General features: G+C 42.7%; 1 protein-coding gene across 1 annotated transcript in view; it reads left to right on the top strand.

Moving 5' to 3' along the window:
• pou6f2 (POU class 6 homeobox 2) overlaps positions 1–18,976 on the top strand; it is a 632,671-nt gene that overhangs the window by 544,927 nt on the left and 68,768 nt on the right. Inside the window, exon 7 of the mRNA XM_059984603.1 lies at positions 12,610–12,819. Within this exon, the coding sequence (XP_059840586.1) occupies positions 12,610–12,819 (210 nt within the window). The remainder of the gene's footprint in view (positions 1–12,609; positions 12,820–18,976) is intronic.

Raw genomic sequence — 18,976 nt, 5'->3', positions numbered from 1 at the left:
TTTGGCTGCCTGGCTTGCTTCTGTCTCTCCAGATAACCCCAGACAGCCTCAATGATGGTGAGATCAGATCTCTGTTAAGGCCATCACATCCGGAACCATATAAAAAAAATCTAGGGTTCCTCAGACTCTTGCTGTATCTAGTCTTATGTGTAAGAAATAATCTTTATGTTTAATCTCTGTCGTGCCACAGGCTCCAGTAGGGTACAGTGACTGGAGACGGGTTGTAGGAACTCAGACATCTCTTTCCCTAACTACTTGAGGGGAACCAAGACCATTAACAGCCCTCTGTGTGCGAGTGAAAATATTTGATTGCCACACACCACCTTTATAAAAATGTCACAAGTTCAATTAAAAATAAATCTAGTGTCAGCCATACTGTCACCTTAAATGAGTAATGATCTCATTAAGTGCCAACCAGGCTCCAGAGAGGCGAACTCACGCAACATTGTGACAGCCAGGTTAAACGAGGAATAAAAATACAAATTAAATCCAAAATGAAGTCTTCCATAGTTAGTAATGCAATTTGTTCTTTATCTGCCTTTTATGTCAAAAGAAAGTTTGCAATTGCTTTTATAAACGTTTTAAACTTTCTACCTAACCCATGCCACAACACAACTTGTGTTCAGGTTAAGTATTTCTAAATTTCAAAGGCAGAGACGTACAGAGGGTAAGTTGTGGATTTGGGCACAGGACCATAATATATATGAGCAGAATTAGGCCATTTGGCCCATCAAGTCCACATGGCAATTTCAGCATGGCTGATCCATTTTCCCTCCCAGCCCCAATCTCCTGCCTTCTCCCCAAATCCCTTCATGCCCTGACCAATCAAGAATATACCAACTTTTGCCTAAAATATACATAAAGATTTGGCCTCCACTGCCACCGGTGGCAACAAATTCCACAGGTTCACCTCTCTCTGGCTAAAGATTTTTCTCCTCATCCCCATTCTAAAAGGATGCCCCACTATTCTGAGGCTATGCCCTCTGTTCTTGGTCTTTCCCACCATAGGAAACATCCTCTCCACATCCACTCTATCGAGGCCTTTCACCTTTCTATAGATTTCAATGAGGTGACCCCTCATTCTCCTGAATTCCTGTGAGTACAGGCCCAGAGCTCTCAAACACTTCTCAAATGACAAGCCTTTCAATCCCAGAATCATTTTTGTGAACTTCCTTTGAACCACCTCCAATGTCAGCACATCCTTTCTTAGGTAAGAGGCCCAGTTGTACATACTGATAGTAAGTTGTGAGTATAGGCATGTTACATTGGCGCCAGAAGCATTGTGACACTTGCGGGCTGCCCCCAGCACAATCCTCAGACTGTGGTCAGTATCAGGTTCAGAATCAAATCTTTCTGGAGTATCATGTGCACGTTTGGGCTCATTATTTTAGAAAGAATATACTGACATTGGAAAGGGTTCAGAGAAGATTCACCAGAATACTTCCAGCAATGAAAGGGTTACTGTATGAGGAACGTCTGGCAGCTCTTGGGCTGTATTCCCTGGAGTTCAGAGAATGAGGGGGATCTCATAGAAACATTCTAAATGTTAAAAGGCCTGAACAGATTAGATATGGCAAAGTTATTTCCCATGGTAGGGGAGTCTAGGACAAGAGGGCACAACTTCAGGATTGAAGGACGTCCTTTTAGAACAGAGATGTGGAGAAATTACTTTAGTCAGAGGGTGGTAAATCTATCGAATTTGTTACCATGAGCGGCTGTGGAGGCCAAGTCATTGGGTGTATTTAAGGCAGAGATAGATAGGTTCTTGATTAGCCGGGGCATCAAAGAGTATGGGATGAAAGCAGGGGAGTGGGGATAACTGGAGGAATTGGATCAGCCATGATTGAATGGTGGAGCAGACTTAATGGGCTGAAGGCCTAATTCTGCTGCTATATCTTATGCTCTTATTATCACTGATATCTTCTATAAATTCACCGATTTATATTCCACTGAGGTTGGGTGGGACAACAACTAGAGGTCATGAGTTAAGGATGAAACATTTAAGGGGAATAGGAGGGGAAACTTCTTCACTCAGAGGGTGGTGAGAGTGTGGAATGAGCTGTCAGCGCATGCGAGCTCTATTTCAATATTTAGGAGAAGTTTGGATAGCAGGTGTATGGAGGGATATATTCCAGGAGCAGTTCAATGGGACCAGGCAAATTAAATGGTTCAGCACAGACAAACTAGATAGGCTGAAGGATCTGTTTCTGTGCTGTACTTTTCTATAACTCTATATATATATATATCATGAAATTTGTTGTTTTGCGGCACCAGTAACTATATTAGGAATTACAGTATTAAGTTGTGCAAAAATAGTGAGGTAGTGTTCATGAGTTCTGATGGTGCAGTGGAAGAAACTGTTCTGAAACGTTAATTATGTGTCTTCAGGCTCCTGTACCTCTTCCCTGATGGTCGCAATGAGAAGAGGGCATGTCCTGGGTGGTGGGGGGTCCTTCATGATGGATATTGCCTTCTTGAGGCATCGCCTTTTGATGATCTCCTCAATGGTGGGGAGACGAGTGCCCATGATGGACCTGGCTGAGGTTAAAAACTTCTGCAGCTTTTTCCAATCCTGTACAGTGGCCCCTCCATACTCAGCAGTTAGTCTTCACTTTATGTTTCAATGTTTCGAAACACACGTGACAAATAAAGCTGATCTTTAAAATGTGGATATCTCACAACAATCTCACCTTCATTCAACTGAATCAGACTTCCCTGGTGCAATGGGCCCTGTGGAACGGGTTTGGATGGGATTGAAGTCATATCCAAACCATGACAGAATGGAACCTCAATAACCGTGATGCCAAAAGCTATGTCAAATGAGAGTTTGCTATTACATCTCCACTACCTCCAGCCCGAAATCAAAGTGATTGATCTGCAACACCTTCTCATTCCCGGTCTCGAAATGGGACAATCTCATCACAGTGGCAGTGATCAGAGCAGTTACTCTTAGTGTCTCCGAAGTAGACAAACGCTGTGCCACTTTAAACATTGCAAAGGGGTGATCAATAACTCTGTTGAGATAGATTGGCCATGACAGTGGCCACCCATCCCTAATCTATAAGAGTACTAAGCACTTCAGTTGAAATTATTGACTCTCTCAGCAGGACACTCACATCCAAACTAGTCTGAAAATAAAACCAGACTGATGCAAAAGATGTGTGGGAAATCAAACAGAGCTGGAATATAGGAAAGAACATAGAACATTACAGCACAGTAAGAAACCTTTGGCTCATGATGTTGAGCTGACCTTTTAATCTACTCCAGGATCAATCTAACCCTTCCCTCCTACAAAGCCATCTATTTTTCTTTCATCCATGTGCCTTCCTAGGAATATTAAGTGTCCATAATATAAGACCATAAGATTTTGGAGCAGAATTAGGCCATCTGGCCCATCGAATCTGCTCTGGCATTTCGTCATGGCTGATCCAATTTTCTCTCAGCCCCAATCTCCTGCCTTCTCCTCGTATCCCTTCATGCCCTGATCAATCAAAAATCTATCGACCTCTTAGATTCCAGGTCCCTACTGGGAGCTATGCATCATGCTGTACATCACCATTACAAAATTTAAGTAGCAAATGCAGGTGCCAGCACTTCTCTCAGTATCAAAGACTGGATTACTCTCCTGCTTAGCAGAGCTACAAACTGTTTCTGCTGGCAGTGAGAAACGAGGGCATGAGATGGAGAACAGTCAGAGGACCCTGCACCTGATTCTGAAGGCTGTCTGCCAGGGAAAGTATGTCTTTTGTGATCACCTGCACTTTCAGGAACCTTGCAATGCAGCCAATTATCTTTTCCCACAGTGTGTTTAGGAACTGCAGTTACCAAAAATAAGAGGTTTAGCGCTTGGCCGAAAGTAGTTTTCTTGATTTTTCACAATGCCACATATGGCATTATCAACAGAAACAGTTTGCAATTATTCTGAAATTGAGGGTGATCCTGTCTGAGAGAAGACCATAAAACACAGGAGTACAATTAGACCACTCAGCCCATCAAGTCCGCACCACCATTGACTGGTTCATTATCTCTCTCAACCCCATTCTTCTGCCTTTTCCCCATAACCTTTGATGCCTTACTAATCAAGAACCTCTATACAACCTCCACCACCTAGGTCATGCTCTCTTCTCACTGCTGCCATCACAAAGAAGGTACAGGAACCTTAGGACTCACACCACCAGGTTCAGGAATAGTTATTACCCCTCAACCATCAGGTTCTTGAACCAAAGGGGATAACTTCACTTGCCATATCATTGAAATGTCCCCACAACCAATGAACTCAATTTCAAGGACTCTTCCTCTCATGTTTTTGATATTTATTCTTTATTTATTTATTATTATCATTTCTCCATTTTGTACTTATGAAGTTTGTTGACCTGCACTCTGGTTGAACACCATAGTTGGGTTGTTTTTCATTGATTCTGTTATGGTTATTATTCTATAGATTTATTGAGTATGCCCACAAGAAAATGAGCCTCAGGGTTGTATATGGTGACATAAGTGTACCTTGATAATAACATTTACTTTGTGCTTTGAAATATATCCAATGACTTGGCCTCCACACTCGTCTGTGGCAGTGAATTCCACAGATTCACCACCCTCTGGCTGAAGAAATTCCTCCACATCTCTGTTCTAAAGGGACATCCTTCTATTCTAAGGCTGTGCCCTCTGGTCCTGCTTCTATGCAGCTCTGCAAGACCCAGGCCCAGGAGAAATATTGTCCCTAGCAACTGTGATCTAATACCGTTGGAATCTCATTCTGCGTGGCAGCTTTCAAACATGCACTGGTAGACTTTATTAATTTACTTTTTATCTCTCGATTAAGCGATGAAATGTTGCAAATTTTAGTTTATACAGTTTGAGTGATATTAAATTACGGGAGATCGTGTCTGTATTTAATTTAATATGTACTCTCTTGTTTTAATCCAAATGGACTTGATGAAGGATATTGAGTAACGTGTCCACTGTCTTTTGTTTGTAAGTTTGCTAATATCATGCACTTTATAAGAGGCTGGGAGGGAGGAGGATGCCAACAGTGGTGTGAAGTTGGGGTTTATGTAGAAAAGGAGACAATGGGGGTGGATGGTGGATTGAGTAACAGCGTGTGATTGATAGTTTATGTGGTTGATTTAGTGGATGCACATACTGTGCATGTGAGTGAGTTTGTGAAATGGTGTGTAATTCACCTTGATCAACCATTTCAGTTCTACTCCCCTTCTCATTCTGGCATGTCTGTTCACATCATAAGAGCAGAATTAGGCCATTTGGCCCATCAAGTCTGCTCAGCCATTTCATCATGGCTGACACGAGGAAATCTGCAGATGCTGGAAATTCAAACAACACACACAAAATGCTGGTGGAAAGCAGCAGGCCAGGCAGCATCTATAAGGAGAAGCGCTGTCGACGTTTCATCAGGAGTGACGAAGGGTCTCAGCCCAAAACGTCGACAGCGCTTCTCCCTGTAGATGCTACCTGGCCTGCTGTGTTCCACCAGCATTTTGTGTGTGTTGTCATCATGGCTGATCCATTTTCCCTCTCAGCCCCAATCTCCTGCCTTCTCCCCATATCTCTTCATGCCCTGAATCTATCAACTTCTGCTTTAAATATACCCAGAGACTTGGCCTCCACAGCCACCTGTGGCAACAAATTCCACAGATTCACCACTCACTGGCTAAAGAAATTTCTCCTCATCCATGTTCTAAAAGGACACACCTCTATTCTGAGGCTGTGCCTCTGGTCCTCAATGCTCCTACCACAGGAAGCATACTCTCTACATCCACTCTTGTGAGGCCTTTCAGCAAGGTCACCCCTTGTTCTTCTGAATTCCAAGGAGTAGAGGCCCAGGGCCATCAAACAAAATATTTAGGAGAGCGTTTACCTGCTCAGGTCAGAATCAGAATCTGAATATGATTCAGAATCAGGATTATGATCACTGACTTCAATCTCATAGTCTTATGGACTGGGTAGATCCCAGTGACTATAATGGTTTAGTTTTGCCATTACAGGTCAGATTTACAGATGGTACAGATTTGGCATTTGGTCGTTAGATAGCAACCATTAACCTCTGTTCTGGGTCCCCTAGTGCACCAGTGTTAAATTAAAGTTGGCACAGGTAATACTAATGAAGAACTGGAAGCAATACAAACTCAAAGTGCTGGAGGAATTCAGCAGGCCAGGTAGCGTCCATGGAAAAAAGTCCACAGGCTGAGATCCTTCATCAGGACTGGAAAGGAAGATGGAAGGAGACAGACTAGAAGTTGGGGGGAGTGGAGGAAGAAGTATAAGGTGAGAGGTGAAACCAGGAGAGAGGAAGGGGTTGAAGTAGAGAGGCGGGAAGTTGATCGGTGAAAGAGATAAAAAGCTGGAAAAGGGAAATCTAAGCACAAAAATACAACTGAAGATGCCTGATGAAGGGTCTCAGCCCGAAACGTTGGCTACTCTTTTCTCACGGATGCTGCCTGACCTGCTGAGTTCTTCCAGCATTGTGTACGTATTCTCTAAAAGGGAAATCTGATAGGAGAGAGTACAAGACAGTGGAAGAAAGAGAAGGGGGAGGAGCACAGGAAGGTAACGGGCAAGTAAAAAGAGAGGGTGTGAGAGGGAGACAAGAATGGGGAGTGGTGAATGAGGGGTGGGGGCTATTATTGGAAGTTTGAGAAATCGATGTTCATTCCTTTGGGCCGGAGGCTACCTAGACAGAATATAAGGTAAATACAAAGTACACTGCAGATGCTGTGGTCAAAGCAACACATACAACAAGCTGGAGGAACTCAGCAGGTCGGGCAGCATCCGTGGAAACGAGCAGTCAACGTTTCGGGCCGAGACCCTTCGTCAGGACTGAAGAGGGAGGGGGCAGGGGCCCTATAAAGAAGTGGGGGGGTGAAAAACCAATCAGAGGAAAGATCAAAGGGTGGGGAGGGGAAGCAGGGAGGTCATAGGCAGGAAAGGTGATGAAGGAATGGAAGGTGAAAGCACTGTGTAGTAGAAGAAGGCAGAATCATGAGAGAGGTGATAGGCAGCTGGAGGTGGAGGCAGAGTGAAACTGGGATGTGTGAAGGGAGAGGGAGGGAATTACCGGAAGTTGGAGAATTCGATGTTCATACCAAGGGGCTGGAGACTACCCAGACAATATATGAGGTGTTGTTCCTCCAACCTCACCTTTTCTCATGTTTGAAGAATTGTTAATTGGGTCCGAAGGATCCACCGCTCACAGCAACTGATAACTGGGGATATGGGCCGGTGGAGAACACTCAGCTATCCAGTTGGCCGGGGGCCAGTGCAACCACCATCCATTCAGAAGAGTCAGACCAATATAACCACGAGCACTGGGCAGAAACAACACTCGATTCCACACTTATGATGCCACGTCGATTGGTGACAAGACATTTGTGACCTGACCACCAGGCTCGGCAAACAACCCTACAAGCAAGCAGTCAAACCAAGCACCCAATCTTCTCTTTCATTTCAAACTTATAAAGAAAAAAAACAGCAACCATGTCATTATTTCCTGTTTTATCCCTAGTGTCTTTAATCCTCCGAACAATAATAAGCTTCCCTTGCTAAATTTTTCACTGCCCTTAGGGTTAATGCTTGTAGCGTTTAGGATGTCATTTTCATGTAGAAAACAGCTTATAAGTGCTATTAAACTTATTGTGTCCATGAAAAGCGACACTGCTTGAGTGAGGTGTTCAATGCTTTATTGCCTGGTACTTCGAGGTGTAAAGACAATAAGCAACAGAAGGTGTATTAAGATAAAAAGCTGGGCCATTATCGCCACTGTGCAGTGAAGCCTTGTAAGATCTTATCAAAGTTTTCCCATAGATTAACTGCTAATGTTAGGTTAAGGCTGCCAAGAAGCTCCTTTCCATTAGTAACAGTGCCTTGTTTAACAAGCGGCTCCTGATTTAAAATGTACTTTGTATGCAGAATTAAATGAGTTATCAATCAAATGTTCACATTTATCCAGATTCATGAAGATACACTCCATGGCCACTTTATTAGGTACAGCTGTACGCCTGCTCATTAATACCAATGAGCCAATCATGTAGCAGCAACTCATTGCATAAAAGTGTGCAGACATGGTCAAGAGGTTCAGATGTTATCAGAATGGGAAGCACATATGATCTAAGTGACTTTGACGATTGTTGGTGCCATTTAGGGTGATTTGAGTGTCTCAGAAGTTGCTGATTTTCTGGGATTTTCACACTCAACAGTCTCTAGTCTTTACAGAGAATAGTGTGGAAAAACAAAAAAAAATCCAGTGTGTGGAAAATGGAGAGTTCAGAGGAAACTGGCCAGACTGCTTCAAGCAGTAACTCAAATAACCATGCATTACTCCTGATGAAGGGTTTCGGCCCGAAACGTCGTCACTACCTCCTCCCAGAGATGCTGTCTGGCCTGCTGAGTTCTGCCAGCATTTTGTGTTTTTATGCATTACAAGAGTGGAGTGCAGACGAGCATCTCTGAAAGCAGACCTCAAACCTCAAAGTTCATGGGCTACGGCAGCAGAAGACCTCAAACATACATTCAGAGGCCACTCTGTTAGGTACAGGATTTACCTCTTTATTAATTTGTTGATTTACAGCACAGAATTTGCCTTTCCAGCCCTTCGACTCACGCTGTCCAGCAATCTCCCAATTTAATCCTAGCCTAATCATAGGATAATTTGCAACAACCAATTAATTTACCAACCTGTATGACTTTGGACTGTGGGAAGAAACTGGAGCACCCTGAAGAAGTTTATGTGGTCACAGGGAGAACTCCTTACAGGAATTGAACCTGGATTATGGGTACCTCATGTGAACCACTGTGCCACCCCCAAAGTGGCCACAGAATGTATTTTTCATTCTGCAGTTGATTTAGACAAGAATGTTAGGCAAATAGATCTGTTGATTGAATTAAAGAAGGCTCAGTGCTTTGGGGCTCCCTCACTGTTCTGAGGAGATAATGTTTATTTGTTTACAAAGGACTCTGGTGCTAATGAGGTTTGATGGATTCTGGGCTTTGCAACAAGCCTGTGGCTGTACAGGTCATTATTCAGGAATGGGGCTGATGGGAAGCATCATCTGCAGTATCTCCGCTGCTGAGACTCCCCGACATAATCAGGTCATAATACTGGTCACAGGCATCAGCAGAAAAATAAAAGCACACATACACATGCTCCATCTCTCATCGTCAAAACACAGCATTGAGCTTCAAAGCCAAATCCTTCCCTCAGCAAGCCTTTTCAATATCATATGCTTCAATCCTTCACTACTCTGCCCCATATTTTTAAGATTTCGCTGTTTATGAAATACATTGTGATAATAAGACACCCTCTGCCCTCATTGGTTAAAGTTCAAAGTAAATTTATTATCAAAATCCATATTCATCACCATACACTTGAGATTTATTTTTTTGCAGGCATTGGCAGTAGAGCAAAAAATACAATAGAATAAATGAAAAAGCTACACAGAGAGACTGAGAAACAACTTATGTGCAAACAAAGACAATCTGCACAAACACAAAAAAGTGGTACATTTAAGGTGGATATTGTTATGTTCTTGATTCATCAGGGCATGAAATATAAGAAGGAGAAGGCAGGAGAATGTGTTTGAGAGGGAAATGGATCAACCATAATGGAATGACAGAGCAGACTTGAAGGGCTGAATGGCCTAATTTCTCCCCTGTCTTATGGTAATAATAAATAAATAAATAAATACTGGGAACATGAGTTTGTACAGTCACAGAAGCATAGAGTCATAGACCACTACAGCACGGAAACAGGCCCTTTGGCCCATCTAATCCATGCTGAACCATTATTCATAATAGAGCAGAAGGTTCCTTGAAAGTGAGTCCATAGGTTGTGGATTAGAGTGAAGAAAACACATACATTCGAATATGTTTACCATGTACTACTTCCAGACTTCAGTTTCATATAATTATTTATAAAATTAAAATTGTTATTGTATTCCAATTATATATAAAAGTACATGAACTGCAGCTTTCTGACTCAGGCAGCACAGAGGCATAGTGGTTAGCACAATGCTTTACAGTACAGGGGACCCAGGTTCAATTCCCACCGCTACCTGTAAGGAGTTTGTACGTTCTCCCTGTGACTGCATGGGTTTCCTCCGGGTGCTCCAGTCTACTCCCACTGTCCAAAGACATATGAGTTGGTTTGTTAATTGGAGTTTATAAACTGTCCCATGATTAGGATTAAATTTGGGGATTGCTGGGCAAGGCTCAAGGGGACGGAAAAGCCTACTCCTCACTGTTTCTTGGATAAAATGAATAATTTCGCTTTTCTCTTAAATCTTTATTTGGCAGGTTTGTTCCTTTTGCTTTTGCTGAGATACCACAGTAGAACCAGTCTTTAAAAATGAGTAAATATTAAACCTACTATGAATGAAAACAAGAATCGGAGGTGCAGGTTAGAATTCACTATTGCGAAGAGATTTTTGTCCATAACCAGCCTTTCTAGAGCACAACATTCCATTCAGGGCAGCACAGTCAGTGCAACACATCGCTGCACCAGCATCAGCAACCGGGGTTCAAGTCTGGTTTCTTCCCACATTCCAAAGATGTACGGGTCAGGGTTAGGGTTAGTAAGTTGTCAGCAAGCAATGTGGACACCGTAAGCAGGCTGCCTCCAGCACATAGAGCCATAGAAAAGTACAGCACAATTTAGACTGCCTACTCCCATCAATCTGCACCGGGACCATAGCCCTCCATGCCTCTACCATCCATGTACCTATCTAAATTTCTCTTAAATGTTGAAATAGAGCTTGCATGCACCTCTTGCACTGGCAGCTCATTACACACTCTCACTACCCTCTAAGTGAAGAATTTTCCCCTCATGTTCCCCTTAAACTTTTTACCTTTCACCATTAACCCATGACTTCAAGTTGTAGTCCCACACAATCTCAGTAGAAAAAGCAGGTTGCATTTATCCGATCTATACCCCTCGTAATTTTGTATGCCTCCCAACCATCTATATTCCAAGGAATAAAGCCCTGACATATTCAATCTTTCCTTATAACTCAGGTCTTCCAGAGCAGGCAACATCCTTGAACTCTGTTGGTTGTTGATGGAAGTAGTGCATTTCACTACTTTCGACGTACTCATAAGAAATAAAGCTAATCTCTTTATTTTTAGTCTGGAGTTGTGTGCATCTAAAGACTTAAGACAAAGGAGCAGAATTAGGCCATTTGGTCCATCAAATCTGTTCCAGCTTGCCATTATGGCTGATTTATTGTCTGTCAACCCCATTGTCCTGCCTTTTCCTCATAACCTTCGACACACTTATTAATTAAGAACTCATCAACTTTTGCTTTAAATATACCCAATGACCTAGCCTCCATAGCCATCTTACTGAGGAAGTTCACACATAGGCCTGTAAGCCCTATTCACTAACATACAGGAAATTCCATTAAATACTCTGCCTCCTCCCATTGTACTGTACCCAGACCATCGCTCTCCATTCCTCTCCCATCTATTTACCTAGCAAATGTCTCTTAAATGTTGAAACCAAACCCACATTCACCACTTGTGCTGGCAGCTCATTCCACACCCTTACCACCCTCTCAGTGAAGCAGTTCCCTCTCATGTTCCCCTTAAACATTTCACCTTCCACCCTTAATTAATCCAGGATTAAATGGCTTGTCATATGAAAAGGTTTTGATGGCTCTGGGCCCATATTCAATATAATTCTGAAGAATGAGGGGTGACCTCATTGAAACCTCTTAAATGTGAAAGGCCTTGATAGAGTGGATGTTGAGAGGATGTTTCTTATAGTGGGAGCGTCTAAGAATACAGGGGTGCCCTTTTAGAAAAAGATGAGGAGGAGTTTCTTTAGCCAGAGAGTGGTGAATCTGTGAAATTCTTTGCCACAGGCAACTGTGGAAACCAAGTCCTTATGCATTTTTAAGGCAGAGATTGATAGATTTTTGATTGGTCAGGGCATGAAGGGATATGGAGGTGGGCGAAAGGTAGGGTCTGAAAGAGAAAATGGGTCAGCCATGATGAAATGGTCGAGCAGACTCGATGGGCCAAATGGCCTAATTCTGCTCCTCTGTCTTATGGTCTTAACCTTAATCTCACCCAACCACAATGGAAAAGCCCATCGACATTCACCCTATTTTCACGCACAGCTGTCCCTAGTGTTCACAGAGAATGGTGTGAAATTCAAGAACCATCCAGTGAGCAGCAGTTCTGCCTTGTTAGTGAGAGAGGTCAGAGGGGAATGGCCAGACTGGTTCAAGTTGACAAGAAGGTGACAATAACTCAAATAACCACGTAAAAAATTAATCTCGGGGTTGTATATGGCATGAATATGCACTTTGATAATAAAATTACTTTGAACTTTGTACAACAGTGGTGCACAGAAGAGAATCTCTGATCACACAACACATGGAACCTTGAAGTGGATGGACAACAGCAGCAGAACTCCATGAACATACACTCAGTGGGCACTTTGTCAGGAACATGAGTTAGCTAAGGCAACTGAATTTATAATGTATTGTTCAGTGCACTCAATACTGTTAAATATTTCAACAGGAGGGCTAGTGGAGAAAATCATATTGAATTTCCTGCTGATCTTTTTCCTTATATCCTTTTTTTCTCTCGTTATAGATAATTGGGACAATCCCTTTAATGTCGAACCCTACAGTACCATCCAATCAAAATGCAGGCGGGACTCAAGGCATCCAAGTGCAACCAATTACCCCTCAGCTTCTGACTAATGCCCAAGGTCAGATCATTGCCACGGTGATTGGAAATCAGATCCTGCCAGTAATCAACACACAAGGAATTACACTCTCGCCCATAAAGCCAGGCCAGCAGGTAAATATTTACCACTCCTTACTCCGTCAGTGTTCATTTACCTTGCCAGGAGCAATGCCCAAGGAGAAAAAAGTGGAAAGATGCAAGGGTTAAGGTACAGATTAAAAACTGCAAAAAATGAGAGGGCAGATTAAATATTGTACCTTCATTGTAACACACACAAACGCCAGAAGGAGTAGGATCAAAAGAATTCAGGAACACAGCAGGTCTCAGCCAGACAAGCAGACTCAACCAGAAACTATGACTCTTTATTTCTCTCCATAGATGTTGCCTGTCTTGCTGAAATCCTCCTGCATTTTGCGTGTGTTACTCTGGATTTATCTGCAAAATCTCTCGTGTTTATAATTTAAGTTTTAAAAATCTGATGAATTAGCTAATGGAATTGAGGTATACACCATTGTGGAACAGCTCAGAATCAGAATCAGAATTAGGGTTGGTATCACCAGCATATGTCATGAAATTTGTTGACCTTGCAGCAGCAGTACCTTTCAATACATAATAATAGAGAAAAAACTGAATTACAGTATATATATATATATAAAGAGAGAGAGAGTTAAATAAGTAGTGTAAAAATAGAAATTAAAAAGTAGTGAGGAAGTGTTCATGGGTTCAATGTCCATTCAGAAAACAGATGGCAGAGGAGAAGAAGCTGTTCCTGAATCATTGAGTGTGTGCCTTCAGGCTTCTGTACCTTCTTCTTGATGGTAGCAATGAGAAGAGGGCATGTCCTGGGTTCTGGGGGTCCTTAATGATGGACATTGCCTTTTCGAGGGATCTCTCCTTGAAGATATCCTAGATACTATGGAAGCTAGTGGTCAGTTTTATAATTGAACATCCATGGAAACTAAACTAATCCTAATAATCTCTAAATAAAAACCCTACTAGCAAAACTGCCAGTAATCTGGGGGTGAAATCAGGTGTCTCGGAACAAATAATACGACACTAGGAGCAGGAAATGTGATGTATAGGTCACAAATGTCATTAAAGTATCACAAGTGTTTTTTGAAGTGGACACATTTACTCACAGGCTTCATTGATCCACACAAGCATCTCCTGTGGTTCCTATCTATTTTTCGATCTATTTCCCTTAAGGCATTGACTATTTTCTAAATGGGGAGAAAAATCTATTCTTAGAATCTTTACTGTAATACCATGGGCTCATAGCTTGTTATGCAGCCTCATAAATGGCACCTTGTCAAAGGCCTTTTGAAAGTCCAAGTAAACAATATCTACTGATTCTCCTTTGTTTATCCTGCTTGCTATTTCCTCAAAGAATTCCAACAGATTTGTCTGGAAAAATTTTCTCTTAAGGGAACCACACTGATTTTGGCTGATTTTATCAAATGCCTCTAAGTACCCTGAAACTTCATCCTTAACGATCGACTCCAATGTCTTCCCAACCTAAGTGGCCTATAGTTTCCTTTCCTCTGCTTCTCTCCCTCCCTTCTTGAACAGTGAATTGATATTTGCGATTTTCCAGTCCTCAGGAACCATGCCAAAATCCTGTGATTCTTGAAGGATCATTACTAATGCCTTCACATTAGTAGCTACCTCTTTCAGAACCCTCGAGTGTAGTCCATCTGGTCCAGGTGACTCATCTATCTTCAGACCTTTCAGCTTCATAAAGCACCTTCTCCCTAGTAAAAGCAACTCCACTCACTTCTGCCCCAACACTCTTGAACTTCCACCACACTACTAGTGTCTTCCACAGTGAAGACCTGATGCAAAATACTTATTCAGTTCATCTGCCATTTCCTTGTCCCCCATTACCACCTCTCCAGCGTCATTTTCCAGCAGTCCAATATCTACTCTCACCTCTATTTAACTCGTTATATATCTGAAAAATATTTTTGGTATCTTCTTTGATATCATTAGCTAGCTTACCTTCAAATTTCATCTCTTTGTTCCTTATGGCTTTTTAGTTGCCTTTTGTAGGTTTTTAAAAGTTTCCCAAACCTCTAACTTCTGATTAGTTTTTGCTCTACTTTATGCCCTCTCTTTTGCTTTTATGTTAGCTTTGACTTCTCTTGCCAGCCACGATTGTTTCATCCTGCGTTTAGAATACTTCTTCTTTGGGATGTGTCTATCCTACGCCTTCCAGATTGCTCCCAGAAACTCCAGCCATTGCCATTCTGCTGTCATTGCTGCTAGAGTCCCCTTCCAATCAATTTTGACCAGCACCTCTCTCATGGCTCTGTAATCTAACATTCACTTTACTTCGCTGTAATACCGATGCGTCTGACATTAGTTTCTCTGTCTCAAGTTGCAGGGAGAATTCTATCATATTGTCATCACTGCTTCCTAAAGTTTCCTTTACCTTAAGCTCCCTAAACAAATCTGGTTCATTACACAACACCCAATCGAAAATAACTGATGGGCTCAAAAAGCCATCTTGTAGGCATTCTACAATTCCCCTCTTTAGGGATCCAGCACCAACCTGATTTTCACAATCCACCTGCGTATTGAAATCCCCTATGCCTATGATAACATTTCCCTTTGAGAATGCATTTTCTACCTCCCTTGGTAATTTGTAGCCCAAATCCTGGCCTCTTTTCAGATGCCTGTATATAATTATATAACTTCTATCAGGGTCTTCATAACCTTGCAGTTCCTTAAATCTTCCCACAATTCTACATCTTCTGTTCCTATGTCACTTCTTTCTAAGGATTTGATTTCATTTTTTCCCCAATAGAGCCACACTACCTCGTCTGCCTACCTGCCTGTCCTTTCAACACAATGTGTATCTTTGGATGTTAAGCTCCCAACCATAATCTTCTTTCAGCCAAGACTCAGTGATGCCCACAATGTCACGGCCTCTAACTGCACTACAAGATAATCCGCCTTATTTCATATACTGCGTGCATTCAAATATAACTCCTTCAGTCTGCGTTCGCCACCCTTGCAGTCCCCCTGTTACACCGCAACTCATCCCGCTGACGGCAATTTTGCCCTATCATCTGCCTGTCCTTTATGACGGTCTCACTACACACTGCCTCTGCTTGTATACCAAATGCCCCATCCTCGGCCTTCTCACTCAGTTTCCCATCCCCCTGCTAAATTAGTTTAAATTTACTGTGCAGTTTACTGTTCACCTGTGTTGCTCACTACCTTCATTTAAATTATATTTTACTAACTTATTTGTGGTAATATTTTGGTATATGTGCTGTGTGTGATGTCTGTTTTGTGGGTGCACTATCGTCCACAGAAACATCACTTCATTTGGTTGTACATGTGCAAAGTCAGGTGAGTCAAGTGGACAAAGTGATGAAGAAAGTTGCTGATGCACCATCAATAACTCTCGGAGATGGGAGGCAAATGATAGTCCTTTATACAGGGGTCAGTGGGAGGAGCCACAGGAGCAGTCAGCAGAGGGGCGTGTCCAGACAGGTATATGTAGTTCACCACAGTTGCATTCAGTATAAGGCTGGGATGTCATTTGCTGATGTTGCGGAGACCACAGTTGGCATATTGTGTGTGTTTCTGGTCACCGTACAAAAGGAAGGATGTGATTAAGCTAAAGAGTGTACAAAAAAGAAAAGATGGTGGGACAGGAGGATTTGAGTTACATGGAGAAACTGGGTAGGCTTAGGACTGTTTTCCCTGGGCTTGAAGGATTCTGAGGGCTGACCTTCTACAAGTTTATAACGTCATGAGAGACAGGAATAAAGTGGATAGTCACAGTCCTTTTCCCAGGGTTATGTGCCACATCAAATGACACAGGCAATCGTGCTCTTTCCATCACCATGATTGTTCTGGCAAATTTTTCTACAGAAGTAGTTTGCCATTGCCTTCTTCTGGGCAGTGTCTTTACAAGACGGGTGACCCCAGCCATTATCAATACTCTTCAAAGATTGTCTGTCTGGTGTCAGTGGTCACATAACCAGGACTTGTGATCTGCACCAGCTGCTCGAACAACCATCCACCATCTGCTTCCTTGGCTTCACATGACCCTAATTGGGGGGCTACACCTTGCCCAAGGGTGACCTGCAGACTAGCAGAGGGAAGGAGCGCCTTACACCTCCTTTGGTGGAGATGTATATCCACACTACCGCCTTATGTTCTATTGTATGTTCTAAAACAGAGCAGAAGATGCTGGAAATACTCAGCAGGTCAGTCTACATCTCTGAGAAGAGAAACCTCAAACACAGAGCTAGCTGTCTGGACCAAAGAATATACAACACAGAGCATAGAAAATTGCAGCACAATTCGGGCAAGGAATTATCTGAGGGCAAAAATGGTTAATATGAGAGGGGTATGATTTTAAGGTGATTGGGGGAAGTATGAGTGGTATGTCAGAGGTAAGTTCTTTACAGAGAGAGTGGTGGGTGCTTTTGGCCCACCAGGTTGTGTCAGCCTTTTAATTACTCTAAGATCAATTAAGCTCTTCTCTCCTATATAACCCTCCGTTTTACTTTCCTCCATGTGTCTGTCAAAGAGTCCCTTAAATGTCCCGAAGGTATCTGCTTCTACCACCACTTTAGCAACATTCACCCACCATTCTCTGTGTAAAAAACCTACCTCTGACATCCTTCCTATACTTGCATTCAATTACCTTCAAACTATGCTCCTTGGTATTAGCCATTTCTGCCTGGGAAAAGGCCTCTGGCTGGCCACTTAATCAATGCCTCCTATCATCTTGTACACCTCTATCAAGTCACTTCTCGTTCTCCTTCACTCCAAAGAGAAAAGCTATGGCTCACTCAACCTTCCGGTAGCTTAGCAGCTGGTGTAGCGCTATGACGGGACCAGAGACTTGATTCAATTCCTGTTGCTGTCTGAAACTAGTCTGTATGTTCTCCCTGTGACCACCTGGGTTTCCTCAAGGTGCTCCAGTTTCCTCCCACACTCCAAAGATGTGCCACTGGGCAGGTTAATTGGTCATTGTAAATCCTCCCATGATTAGATTAGGTTTAAATCGGGAAATTGCTGGACGGTGCCACTCGAAGGGCTGGAAGGGTCTATTCCGCACTGCATCTCAATAATTAAATAATAACCCAGACAGAATCCCGGTAAATCTCCTCTGCGCCTTCTCACTCAACCTATCTTCATCCTGCTTGACTATATTTTCCAAATTGTCCCTCTCTACTTGTTTGAAAGCTAATTGATTCTATTACGTAATATGTATTCTCCATCCCTCCAGTCCGAGAGATCGTATTGAATCAGGTCAAAGAGGTGCGAGCACCATCAGACTGGACACTCAGTGCTGGGAAGAGAAACATATTGGCCTGTCCCACCACATCAAGCGACCCTTCCCACTATCAATAGCTCAATAGATCAAAAGCTGTCATCAAGGGTTCCTACCATCCATGCCATGCTCCCTTCTCGCTGCTGCCATCAGGAAGAAGGTACAGAAGCTTCACGACCCACACTGCCAGTTTTAGGAACAGTTATTACCGCTCAACCATCATGTTCTTGAACCAGAGGAATAACTTCACTGAACTTCACTTGCCACATCACTGAGCTATTCCCCCAAACTATGGACTCACTTTCATGTCTTCATCTCATGTTACTGATACTTATTTATTCATTTGTTTAATTATTTATTCATCCTCTTTGGTATTTGCACAGATTGTTGTGTTTTTCTTCCACATTGGTTGTTTGCCTGGTCTGCTGGGTGCAGTCTTCATTGATTCTATTATGTTATTTGTGTTTACTGTGTATGCCCACAAGAAAATGAATCTCAGGGTTGTATATTGTGACACATACATACTTAGACACTCTGAACTTTGAACTTTGGGAGTGAAGGGAAAATCTAATTCAATGGCAGGAGAGACTCGATTCTTTCAGAAGAAAGGCAGATTGAACCTCATTCATTGGGAAGGCAGACTGAACAAGCAGAGAAGGATATGAATTCCATGCCCCCTTAATTTTTGGCTTGAGACTGCAACCTTCTTCCAATGAACTGAGTATCTACACCAGAAGGAAGGAAGGGTCAAAGTGCCCCTCAGGGTGCACATACAGGTTATCCACTCATCTTGCACTCCTTTTGCACTACCTACTTTTTTTGGGTGTGGGGTGGAGGCACGTCTCTGTGTAACAAAGGAGGTGTAAGACACTCCTCCCCTCCACTGGCCTGCAGATGTGCCTCCTCAGGCAAGGTGTAGCACCTGCTTTAGTCCCTTTGATCACATGAAGCCACGGGAGCAGGCGGTGGATG

Source organism: Hypanus sabinus, chromosome 1, assembly GCF_030144855.1.
Source record: "Hypanus sabinus isolate sHypSab1 chromosome 1, sHypSab1.hap1, whole genome shotgun sequence".
NCBI classification, from domain to species: Eukaryota; Metazoa; Chordata; class Chondrichthyes; order Myliobatiformes; family Dasyatidae; genus Hypanus; species Hypanus sabinus.
The sequence above is the reverse complement of the archived record's forward strand: the minus strand, read 5'-3'. Positions and strand labels throughout refer to the sequence as shown.